Source organism: Anomalospiza imberbis, chromosome 5, assembly GCF_031753505.1.
Source record: "Anomalospiza imberbis isolate Cuckoo-Finch-1a 21T00152 chromosome 5, ASM3175350v1, whole genome shotgun sequence".
NCBI classification, from domain to species: domain Eukaryota; kingdom Metazoa; phylum Chordata; class Aves; order Passeriformes; family Viduidae; genus Anomalospiza; species Anomalospiza imberbis.
In genome coordinates, this window is record NC_089685.1 from 52,803,343 (window position 1) to 52,816,733 (window position 13,391).

General features: G+C 40.4%; 1 protein-coding gene across 4 annotated transcripts in view; it reads right to left on the reverse strand.

Moving 5' to 3' along the window:
* Nucleotides 1-13,391, reverse strand: part of BRAF (B-Raf proto-oncogene, serine/threonine kinase) — an 84,211-nt gene that overhangs the window by 58,049 nt on the left and 12,771 nt on the right. For all 4 annotated transcript variants that reach the window (XM_068190815.1, XM_068190816.1, XM_068190817.1 and 1 more), the window contains exon 2: nucleotides 9,013-9,114. In XM_068190815.1, coding sequence (XP_068046916.1) covers nucleotides 9,013-9,114 — 102 coding nt within the window. The remainder of the gene's footprint in view (nucleotides 1-9,012; nucleotides 9,115-13,391) is intronic.

Genomic DNA, 13,391 nt, shown 5'->3' on the forward strand with positions numbered 1-13,391 from the left:
CAATGAGTATGGAAAGCTGGGAGCTGCAGCTGGCTTTGGGTTCTATACCACTGATTTCTGCAAAAAGCTTTGTATTTTTTCTGAGAACAAAAGCTCTCAAGTACCATACAGTTATTTGGTGTTATAGCAGAAGTTCCCACAGTAAAACATAAAGGATCTAGAAATGCATTGCCAGACTTTAAATACATTTTTATCTTTTAAAAATAATTTTTTCTTATACAAAAGGAGCTACAGTACATGCAGCACAAACAGCCAATCTCCAATAAAATTTCATTTCATCAAGTTTGAGTACTTTGGGGAAACAGTTTCGTCTGATGATTAGCACCAATAGACATTACAAAGACAACAGCCCCAAGTCAAGACAGAATTATTCTATAGAGTTAAATTCAAAGACCGTTACATCAGCAAAGCTGACCTATAGCAAGTATTTCCAGCTGAAAGGAAGATCATGCTGCAGATTTGGCCTGTCTACTAAACTGACCTGCAGCAGCACAGCCACCTTAGCAGACAAGCATCAACAGCTACACAAACCTTCAAGTCCGTCAAGGCTCACTGGCTCAACTGTGAGGTTGATTTCTGACCGTGTTTTTCAAAAACGAACTAAAATGATTAAAATTAAGTCTGTACAGAATCACTAGCATGAAAAATATTAAGATGAATTCAAACAAATAATGAAATCAAGGATTCTAAAGGCATTTCAGATGGAAGAGTTTAGGAAATCTAGACTCCAATCCAATCAGTTTACATGTTCTCATTAAGAAGCGAGTAATGCTCTACATAAAACTTAAATCTTCCTTGATACAGAATGAGAGAAAAAAAGGGTCGGAAGATATTTGCAGAAGTCATCTAGTCCTAGCATCCATTTAGCACAGAAATAATTTTAAGTTCAATGAGGTTGCTCAGGGCCTTGCTAAAGCAAGCTTTGCAAGTCTTGAAAGAAGAGCCCACAACCTCCGGGCAGCCAGTTCCATAGCTCAAACCCCACACTCAAGATGAAGAATGGTCTCTTAGGAAATGAACTGGATGCTCACTATCTGTGACATTGCCCCTTCCCCGTTTGTTGTGCAGCTCTGGGAAGAGTGACTCTGACTCTCTCTCTTTAGGTTCAAAGAGCCTGCAGATTGCTCCTGAAGCTTCTCTTCCCCTTGCTGAACACCACCCCAAAGCAGCCACACACATAATGAGAGGATGGGTGCCTCTTCATTTGCTGCTGCAGCCCCGTGTGCCGTTTGCCGCTGGTATTGTGAGAGTGGGTCACTGACAGCTCAGATTGCTCCCAGCTTGGTGTGAATTTACAAAGTCTCATTTCACAAAATATGTATTTGAAAAGTTGAACATTAGATTAAAATCTGCACAACTTGTCTATCCACACATAATCCTATGGCTATCAAAATAGAACAAAAGGTGAATTTTAATTATATTGCATATCAGTATATTTACACACCATATAATAGTCCCACACATATAAGAACACCCCTGAGACTTCAGCTAAGTAAAATGCATCTAGGCCTGATAAGCTGCAATGTCCAACTAAAGCATTACAAGATGGCATGTTTATATTCAATGTGCACACATGCCAAAATACAACTGCTCTCTTATTCTGCTGTATATATTCTGCAGTTTTAACTATTGTATATACTCAGGAGCAGCAGCCTTAAAGTTACTTCTGAAATGTTGCAATCTACTAACAAAATAAAAATTGACCTCAGAAGTCAACAGAATTTGAGAGATGTTATGCAGATGTGCCAAAAGAGTTCAGTTGATGAGGACAAAGGATTTTCTCAAAAATATGCATTTATTTTCTTACATATCATTTATATTATATTTCAAATTTGTTTTCTTGGGCCATGACTAGTCTATACATTCTAGTGAAATCATCTAAGGAAATAAAAAGCAACAAGTTAATATTTTTTAATTAATCTGTGAGAAACCCAAGTAGCAAAATATGATTTCTCCTCCTCTGGCCCCTACTACATCTGGTTAGAATACCAGTCCAAACTCAAGCAGGTAACTGTTTTTGCCATGTTCTCTCTCTTCCTCAATCAAGTTCAGGTAACATCCACATATTGCAAGACTCAAAAGCCTAGACTACAGGTTCCTGGTGTTTGAAACTGAGATTGTGTTTCTATTTAAAAGATGTCTGACCTTTTAGGCTGTTGATCAAATGCAAATCCCACTAAGTTAAATGGGAGCTGAAGATAGACAGTAACATACGTCACGATTTCTTCATTTAGTATGACTCCTAAATCTGTACTTAGTCTAACTTTAGACACTCCAGATTTGGTCCAACATATTTGAACAGCATCTGTTAGGAGGCTGGTAAAAACCAATCTGAAATTCCTCAGAGGGCCACCAGGTTTCCCAGCGTCTATATGCAGCGTTAGCATTTTCCTGGAATCCCACAGTCTGGAACAAGCTGAGATTCATCACCAAGATCTATTTTAGACTGTATCTGCATGCTGTTGCAGTAAGCATACTTCAGATCAGCAAAGAGGTAATCTTTTTTAATTAACTAATTTGACCTCCTGCATGGATTCTTCAGATATACAGGAATAAGAAATTAAATACTCTCCTGATGTTCAATAGCCAAACTCTCAAAACTGAGAGCAGCAATGCCTCTGAATAAAACACATTCAGGCAAAGAGAAAGCTAAGAAAAAAATAAAAATCACAGTAGCTAGGGGCAAACATACCTCTACCCCCACAATTCTCATTTTAAATTGCTTCCAAGAGTAGGAGTAAGAAAGAGAATGATTCCTTCAAGACCGTATTAGAAAGCTGACCAAGTTCTAAAACTTATTTTGATACCACTGTAATTCTATACATTTGTATACTGTTTCATTTTGTGCGGAGTCCAAATTCAAAAAACCAAACCAAACAAACCCCAAACGACCTGGCAGCTTAATCTTGGACTGTTAACTGAAGAAACCAACAGGCCCAGAATTCAACCCCATCCCAGACAACAATTTACACACAAATGGGCCAATACTTTTCAGTTCTTAAAGGAAAGTGCTGGTAGGTAATACTGTACACATGACTATAGGGCAGAAAGGACACACAGGAGTTGGGAAGTTTAAATAGGTAAGGTCTCCCTGAACAGTCATTAAGAGTCTATAAAGCCTAACAAATCTGATTAAGTAATTTAAAATGATTTCCCCCCTTCTAAGTTTGAGCTGAGTGCTTTTGGCCAGCCTGGGTCTGTGCAACCCATTCCATTTTGTACACAGCATTTGTTACCAACAGACCTTTACTCTCCTTTCCTTTACTCAGCTTATCCTTTTCAGCAGTATTTTGTTGGTAGAGACAAAAGAAATATAAATTTTGATGCACGCCCTAAAGAATACACAACTGCATATTTTAACCATCTAACCTAAGTGAATCCCAGGTTTTCCCAGTATCATAATAGCAGACTTCTTTGCAGTAAATATTTCCAATATTTACAATGCTTAGACAAACCCTTAGGAAAAGGGTTTTTCCATGGTGAGTCACAAACTATGTATTTTGGGAAACAGCACTTCAAGGACTGATATAACACAGTAAGAAATTATGTGGGAAGACAAAAATCATTGATGTTTTCAGCTACTGAGATACAGAGTGCTTCCAAAAAGGGTGGTAAAACCTACTGAGAAGCTCCTGCAGCCTCTTTTCCAGGAGAAAATAAAAATAAAATTAGTATTTCTATATCTACTGAGTCAAGAAGTTATTTCAAATATTGGAAGCATCTCTCCTATGAAGACAGGGTGAGAGAGTTGGGGTTCTTCAGCTTGGAAAAGGCTCCAGGAGACCTTACAGCACGTAAAGGGGCCCTACAGGAAAACTGGAGGGGGGCTTTTTACATGGGCATGTAGTGACAGAACAAGGGGGAATGGCTTTAAATTGAAAGAGAGAATGTTTAGATTAGATATTAGGAAGAAATCGTGAGGAATTGTTCCATTGCATGGAACAGGTTGCCCAGAGAAACTGAGGACACCCTATCCCTGCTCTAGGTCAGGCTGGACGGGGTTTTAAGCAGGTTGGTCTACTGAAAGGTTCCCAGCCCATGGCAGGGGGGGTTGGGACATGATGATCTTTAGGGTCTCTTCCAACCCAAAGCATTCTGTGGTTTGACAGTGATTTCCAGGGGTCTGTTTGAGCTGAGGTCACATACAGCAAATGGGAAAAGTTAAAAGCCTAGATTACATAAGAAGGAAATTTGGCTACAAGCCATTTTTGGATTTTAATACAGTCATTGCTTACTAGGTTTATTCTTTCTTCCAGACAGAACAAACAGAAAAGCTTTTCTTACCATCACATTTGAGAACATTGACAAGATTCCCAAAGCTATTACTAATTATAACAATTAGAAGAAAATGGTGTGGTTAATGACAAATGTTCTTTTCTTTCTTCTGTACATTTTGTTTCCTCCCCCTGTACCTTAGACGCATACTCACAAGTCTCTCTGCAGCTCTGGTCTCCCTCCTGAGCCCTAATTTTCCTGCCCAGGGAGAATCAGGGGAAGCAACTTGCTACCCTCACACTTCACACTACATTTTCCACCCAGGCTTGCACGCTCTGCTCTACTCCCTTCAAAAGACCATCACTGAGGAGTGATGGATCAAGGCAGGGAGACACCTCTAAAACTGAGTATACCCTCTTGCAGGAATAATTAAATATATGCTGAATTCAACACAGCACAAGTCAATCATTTTCAGTATTTCAATAAAAGCATTCCTCTTTCGTGGTCAGTTGATGAAACCTGAAATGATGGCTGCAACAACAGCTGTCAGTTTTAAACTTCTGATGTAAAATGCATTGACACCCTCTCCTGAAATTGGGAAAAAATTAAATCTGAGGGGGGTGAAAATTTTGTCTTCACTTTCAGATGAACACAGAAACAAAAGCTTGTATTTCTTGAGCAACAGTAACTGAGGCATAAATTCCTTTTTATTTTTGAATGAGATGAATGTTTTATATTCAATGCACAAAAAAAATTATTATAACCTTTGAATGCTCAATTTTCAGAATTATTTTCTTGTTGAATTCTGCACTTTTCTCACGAGCTTCTGCTCCCCCCCAACCCTTCCTTTCACTTTTAACTGAACGGCAATTTTGTCACCAGGTTCAACCACAACTTCACTTGACAGGTCTTCAGAAGCAGCTCCAACACAGGCCAGGAGCCAGTGTACAGGGTGCTTCAAGTTCTGTGAACACAAGCAGACAGTGAGAAGTGTAGTAAATTAAAAATGTAAAGCCAGGCAGAGTACAAAAGAACCAAACAATCTATAATACTGAAAATCTACACACTGGAAGATGGATGGATAGCTGTCAAACTTGTCAGAAGAATAAAAATAGCCATGGTTTTGCAGGAAGCATTACAATAAAACTAGATGTTTACATCTAGTGAAAGGCAATATGGGTGTAAGCAAAAGCGCTCATTTGCAGATGCCTACCTAGCATTTAGCTTTGGCTAATTTAGATTTTTGCTAAAAGAAGAGAACATGCTTGCTGATAGCAACCTCAAGAGACGATCAACAGACACAATCTACTCACTTAAGGAGTCCTCAAGAGTCACTCACATTTTATGGAAGATGCAAAGAGGTCAGAGCAGGAGAAGGCTTTTAATCAATACAGGCTGAGCGATGAAGGGATTGAGAGCAACCCTGCAGAACAGGTACTAGTGAATGGAAAGTTGGACATGAGCTGGCACTCACAGCCCAGAAAGCCAAGTACATCTTGGGCTGCATCCAAAGCAGTGTGGCCTGCAGGTCAAGGGAGGTGATTCTGCCCCTCCTGTGACACCCCACTGGAGAGCTGCATCCAGCTCTGAGCTCCCAACATAAGAGGACATTGACCCTCTGGAGAGGGTACAAAGGAAGGTGACAAAGATGATGAGAGGGCTGGAGCACCTCTCCTATGAAGACAGGCTGAGAGAGCTGGAGTTGTTCAGCCTATAATAGTTAAAGGGCCTTTTGATATTTAAAGTGATCTACCAGAAAGATGGGGACAGACTTTTTAGTAGGGCCTGCTGTTACAGGGCAAGGGCTGATGGTTTTAAACTAAAAGAGAATAAGTCCAGACTAGACACAAGAAAGAAAACTTTTATGATAAGGGTGGTAAAACACTGGCACAGGTTGCCCAGAGAGGTGGTGGATGCCCCATCCCTGGAAACATTCAAGGTCAGGTTGGAGTGGGGTGTTAAACTGGATGACCCCTGATTGCAGGGGGGGTTAAACTGGACAACATTTAAAGATCCTTTCCAACCCAACCCATTCTATGAATCTAAGACAACAAAGGGAAGGGTGATGCAGTTCAAGTAACACACTAGCAAAATTATTCATACAGATTCTGGGTAAAAGCAGGACTATATTACAGCCAGAAATGAGTCTTTAGCAAGGCAATAAAAATAGAAAGATCAGAAGATGATGGATGGAATCCAAGTTCCATTACCTTCCCACCCAAGCGTTTTGGTGAGACTACACAGACCACAAGAAGACCTAGACACAGACTACATGTAAAGGCTTAAGGGGAAAGAGCAGCCCTCCACAGAAGTCAGTGATGACACCCAGGTACAGAGCTTGAGCCCCAGACGCAATATCACACACTAATTCTGTACTTGGCAAGCTTGCTATTTCTAACACGTCAGACAGACATTTTTAAATTTGTTTTAAAACTACTATGTTTTCTTAGCTCTGCATTTCTTAGAGGCAAACATGTTCTTTTACCCTTTATCACACTACATTCAAAACTTTTTACATATAGCTTTGTTCTTCTGTACTGCAACCAGAGTTTTTCTGGTCCTTTCTCTGACAAGTGATGGAATACAGGAAGTCAAAACACAAGCTCTAGCAGTGACAGGTTAGATTCAGATAAATTGCTGCCAAGTAAATGCTGAGAACAGAAAGCAAGCCCTGTCTTGACCAAGCCAAAAGGTGGGAAAGGCACAGAAAGGACACATTAGACAACTGCTGCAGGACTGAAATTAACAGTCAAAGGCAGAGAGTAATCTTGCTTCTAACTCTATCTGGCATTCAGCAATAGATTTCTTCTCTTTTTTTTTTTTCCCTTTCACACTTTAGTTCTACCACAGGAAGTCTACACACTAAACAAATTACAGGTTTGCAGCATTTAATCCTGTTCACCTTGATAAATGCATCTGAGGATGATCTAATCTATGCTAGTGACCATCCAAATAAAAAGTTCCTTTCCTCTCTCACCCCATCTTCTAGTTCTTGGCTCACAGCTGCAAACTCTTTCCCTTCCTAATTTTAACCACAGCTTTACAGCTCACCGACTTCATCATGATCAGGTTTAAACTACTACCTGGATGGTAAAGTAATCCAAAAAAAACAGGGTTTTCCTTGCTGGTTAGTGACTGGTTGTGGCTTAGTCACTGCCAGTACTGCAAGGACCTGAACAAAGGAAGTAGAGGAACTGCATAGTGAAGAGCTGGGAAGCACAAGTTTTTAATTTCAACCATGGTGGGCTCTTTCCACAGGACTGTCTAATGGGATAACAACTGCAAAAGCACAATGTCAGCCCCTTTCACCTTCCACCCAATGGCTTGTGGCTCCCCAGCCAGGACCAGCACTGTCCCAAGACGTGCTCATGATCCAGTGGAACTCACTGCAGCAGAGGAACACCCTGCTTTGCCTCATGGGGTTGTCCGGCCCCACTAATGAGCCAGAGCTGAAGCTTCAACTCAGTGGCACATGGATCCACTGAACTTGCAAATCTGCTTTCAGATTCATGGTTTGTGGTCACCAACTATTTCAGACTTACTCTTCATGCTGTCATAATCATTTCCCAGTACCTATTAATGACTGCAAATGCTCTTTTCCTTATCAATGACCTACAGAACAAACACAGAGCTTCCGGTAATGTATCTTGGTTTTAGTTTCAATAAAAGCAAGTGAGAAACAGCTGAATAACAACTTCCCTACCTTCAATCCAGACTTATAGATGTATATGTATAGACTAAGTTAATTATTATTGCAATTTGATACATAATCTAACAAAACCCACTTGCATGTGGCAATAATAAACCCAAATATATGGAATGAACCGGTCCTTGTGAAAACAGAGGTGTGCTCAAATGCACCAGAATGGATAAAACAGTGATAGCACTGATTTAATACTCCCATTTCACATTAGCAATAAGTAAAGCAACTACCAAGGTCCTCAATTGACCTTAACTGTTCAGGACGTAATGTCAACATTTGTATAATCAACCTAGTGCCCTGCCCTGACATATTAAGATAAAAGCTAGAAGTACCTCAAATCATGAGATATTTATTTTTAATTACCCAGTACCTTTAGGCAGCAATTGCAAATAAAAGGACTAGAAAAGAAATCTGGTTGACCTCTAGTTATTTCAATACTTGAGGGAAGCACAAAAAGGGCAGGTTTGAAGCACATGATGCCCCTTCAATTCCTCATAGAGGTAACTTTTGCATGCAGCTCTTTAAGCTCTTAATGGTCCTATGTCAATGCAACTCTGTGAATCTGGAGTGATGAAAAAATACAGACTATGAATTTGCAGTTAGCTTACAAATTCAAAATACCTTAAAAATTTTACTCCACCCCACAATTTTATCTATTTCTGTAAGAAGTCCCCTTCTACTACAGCAATTTTTTGGATTATACATGAACATTTTTCAAAGACAAAAATGGGAAGTCAACTGCTTTAAAGACAATGTTAGTCTTACAAAATGTTTTCATGTGTATATATTGGCTTTTAACACAGCATGACTTTCTCCATTATAAACACGGTCTTCTCTCCCCTGGCTCCTACAAAGAGGCTTGACATTTCTATTGCACCAACATATTATTAGACCATGCCACTGAACTTCCCCTGCTGAATCCCAGGAATCCCATATAGTTCCTTTCTATCTCTTAGAAGAGAGTTCAGTTTGTAACGCACAAGAAGAATATACCCTTTTTATACAGGTATTCTCAGTTTTAACCTCAGATACTTTACATAAAATTAAGATAACACAACATTAATCTCATCACATTTGTTTGAATGTAAACTTACCTCTAAATATATTGAAGGTGGGTTATGCTCTCCTCCAAATTTGTCTAGCAGTGCTTCTATATGTTCTTGTGTCAATTTAATCATCTGTTTGATGTTCCACACCTAGAACAGAAAATTAAAATTTTTAATCATCAAAGGAAGCCAACACAATCTGTCCTAGAACAAAACAAGAATCTCTCAATATTTAGTAAGAGAAGTCCATAATAAAAATTTTAATTATCAATAAACGAGTGCAAAAGCCTATCCTGTTCATCGAGTGTCAGTAATAGTTTGCTTCTGAATTAAACAGAGAGAACTTTTTGTATTGTGTTTTTATATTTCTGTCACAGTTCTGTCATGGTTTGCCCCTTCACCCCCCATTTTCTCCCAATGGTTCCACCCCGAGTTTTCCCGCTTTTCCCTCAATGCCAATCTCCCTGAAAATGCTCAGTCATTCCCCCGTCCCCTCCCTGGCACCCTGTCCATCACTCGGCTCCCCATCCCACTCTCTCAGAATCTTCCACCTTGGGCGTCGAGTGAGTGGATGAGGGCCAGGGGTCCCTCCCTTAAACTCCCCCCATTGGTTTGTGTGCCTGTCTGTCCCTCTGCCTTCCACTCCCCCAAATCCCCCCATTGGTGAATGGGCGTCCCTTCCCCTGGTTACCAGCCCGGTATCTGAGCTGTTGCAAGAGCCTCGAGGTTGCTCTCAGCTGTCGGATACGATGGCGATTGGAGCTCCTTGGAGCTCGGATTAAACCTGAGACTGATTCCCCAGCCTTGAGTCGGCTCCCTCATTACCTCCTCGGACGCTGCCTCTCCTCCATACAAGGCGGACAGCGCAAGGCTCTGTCTTAGCCGCTCCCCAACTCTCCTTGAGAGACAGGGGAGTGTCCCCAAAAGCTGACTGTGCCTCTGCCGGGCAGGCGAAGCCAGGGGGCCTCAGGGTGGGCACGGCGGCAAGAACTTACATTTGGTCTTAAAATTCAAGACCCATTGAATAAACAACTTCTAAGAATGGTTTGCTTTTCTTGCTCATCAGTCATATTAAGTATTTTCCTTAGACTTTGCAAACCCATTTCTAGAGTATTACAAAAATTAGTGAAGCAGTTTTTCTATTAATCCTTAGCAACGTGTGTTAACAATACTCACAAACCCATACCTAAAGTTCTATTTACATGGCTATAGGATGTCCTGATTTTAAAGAGCAACTTCTATGTCTCAACTTCCCTATTCAGTCTACCCTGCAAGCTACAGACCTTGGGCATGACCTGAAAAAGACATTTACCTCCTGTGCACAGAGATGACCTACAGCATTGTACTGTGAAACCACTCATGTTGCTACTCATTCTTCATAACTGCAAAGAGTTCACTTTAGGACTTGGACACTACTGTAGGTGAACAGTATCATGAATATGAATTTGTACCTAAAAAAGGCAGCAAAGCACAAAAACAAACCTTTAAAGCAATAATGCCACACTGATGTAAGAAGCAAGTCCAAGCAAAATCAGAAGTTCAGAGGAGAGGATGTGTGAGAGAGAGGAGAACTGCTCCTTCATACATACTGTTATTCTGACTACTTATCAGAAGAAAATTATTCAATCAAGTTTTTAAAGCCAGGATGCTCTAAAAAGCATTCCCAGGGTGTTTCTTCCAAAGACAGTTAAAAGATTCCTGTTACCTTTTCCAGTCTCTTTTATACTTCATAGATTACAATATATAATACATAGTCTCAAGATCAGGCCTCAATGTACAAATTGTGACAGCTTACCTCTGCAAAAAAATCATACAAATTATTTCATATTCTAAAGTAGGCACCAATAATAGGATGCAATCCAAGATGGATCAAAACAAGTTTAATATGTAAATTGAGAAGCTCACAAACAAACAAACTCTAAAATACTGAACTTGCACTTTGCTCATCACCTTATTTACCATTCTATTTCTAGATATCAGTTATTTGCCAGCAATTTCCTGAAGTAAACTAATGATTGATTCACTCCTAGCTAAATTTTTTGAACAGATACCAGAACAAAGACTTCATCAAGAAGCTGCAGTTGAGCAAAAATAGTTTCCTCAGGAACAAGCAAACCAAACTACAAGGAGTGAGAGTGGGGGGATACCAAAGAATGTGCTACTCAAATATTCTGTATGTAAATTCCCTTGAGGCAATGGTGGGAGTCAACTTGCTTCTCAACTTGCAATCATTTATCAGTGAACCTAGGACTGCCAACCAGCAGCAAAGAGAGGGTTTTCTGTATTTGGTTAGTTTTTCCCAAGATGTCAAATACTAGTTGTATGCTTGCCGAAAAGAACAAGCATGAATCAACAACATATCAATTAACCTGTTCAATATAAGGCTTAGGATGTTTGCTTACCATGTAATTGGTAACATGCTGTTTGTTAACCTGGGCTACATGTACTGAGAACTCCTGGCAATCTCAAGAATTATTTCAGGATTACCTCCAGAAATAGGTTTATTAGTACTTAAGGAAATGGCAATTATTTAGTTATTCTGGCAATTTCACCCAGCAAAGGTTTTCCTCATCAAAATGAACAATTTACTACACTTCACTGTCTGGCAATGAGGAAGGTGAAGAGGAAAGATTCTTCACTGACAAAGCAAGACAGAATTGCAGGAGGATTTGAGGTTGGAAAGGAACTCTTTAGGTCATCTGCTCCAAGCTCCTCCTCAAACAGGACACCCAGGACCATGTCCAGATGGTTTCTGAGTATCTCCAAGGATGGAGAGTCGACAGCCTCCCTAAGGGTGTGCCAGCGCTCAGTCACCCTCACAGTAAAAATGTTTCCTGATGTTTAGAAGGAACTTCCCGTATTTCATTTAGTGTCCACTGCATCTGGTCCTGTCACTGGGCACTGCTGAAGACAGCCTGGCTCCATTTTCCATTTGCCCATCATCTTTGTGGCCCTTCACTGGACAGTCTAGCTAGCACAGCTCTTCCCTCCAGTACAGCCACGTTTATCTTGTACTGGGGAGCCCTGAACTGGACACAGCACTTCAGGTGAGGCCTCACCAGTGCCAAGAAGGAGCCCCTGCCACATGAGTTTCCAAATACTTTTTCTTAAATATCAATAATGATTAACTTCCCTGCTCATATTATTTTCTATTTTGTGTCCATAACCAGAACCTTGCTTCTCTCTTCTCTTACTGTAAAGATACCAAATAACAAATGTAACACCACCAGCAATATGCACAATGGAAGCATGTTATTTTGGAAATGTTGGTAAGAGAATCAAGTAGCCTCCAACAAGGGCAGAGATCTTCCTCCAAAGTTAGTATCATGACAAGTGGAATCTGACTAATTTAGGCTGCCTAGCAAAATTGTGGGTGCCTCATACCTGACAATGTTCAGGGCCAGGTTGGACAGGGCTTTGAACAACTTAGTCTAGTGGAAGGTTCCCTGTCCATGACAGGGCAGTTGAAGCAAGATCATCTTTAAGGTCCCTTCCAACCCATACCATTCTGTGATTCTAAGATTGATGAAAAAAATTTTAAACTTGCTGCCAGCCTATAATAAAAATATCTTCACCTGAAGAAGCTAAAATTACAGTCTAATGGAAGACAAAATTTCTCAGAGGAAGTGAAAACATTGCCCTGAATTACCTAGTTTATATCTGTGCAGTAAACCAAGAGCCTTTCCACAAGTGAACCCTACAGGCGAACTTAATATGGATTCTATAATCTTAGAAAGGCTCCTCATACAGTTGAAAGTACACTGAAGGCAGAAGGAAATTTATCAAAGTCAGCCATAGCAGCAAATAATTACTTGTTTCTCATAGAAAAGGAAAAGCTATTTTGTGTGCCATATTCATCAAGTCTTCTGACAAGATGAGAACTTTCACAAATCCAGTATTGACTAGCATATTCTAGCCCAAGAACACATATGCCATAACAAATTTCCAAGCTTCACAATTTCCTTTTAAGTAGCAATTTGTACTGCTATTCACTTAAAGCAAATTTACCTTCTGGCTTCCTGCATCTGTGATTATACTAAGACAGAGTTTTTTTGTGGTCCAGAGAAATCCTTAAGTATCTGGCTTGACAATGAACCTCGTGCAGGTATACTGCATCCTATGCAGGACTGCTACTTCAATTCAGTTGAAGGGACTCAACTCTTTTCCTCACTGGAAGCCAGAGCAAATGACCTCACGTGACTCAGAAAAGCCTGCTGCTGCCCAGCACAGCACCCACAGCTTTTGCCTCACAAAAACTCCACCATCCCTGTTGCATTTTCACAGCCAGCAGAGCCAGCAACTTCAGCCCATCTTTCCTTCTGGCAGACTTGCTCGTTCTGACAACTCAGCTTAGTTTGTGCCATGAGCACAGCCCAGCCTTGCAGACCTTGAGCCAAGATAGAGCCCCATCTTTGCTGTGCAAAACA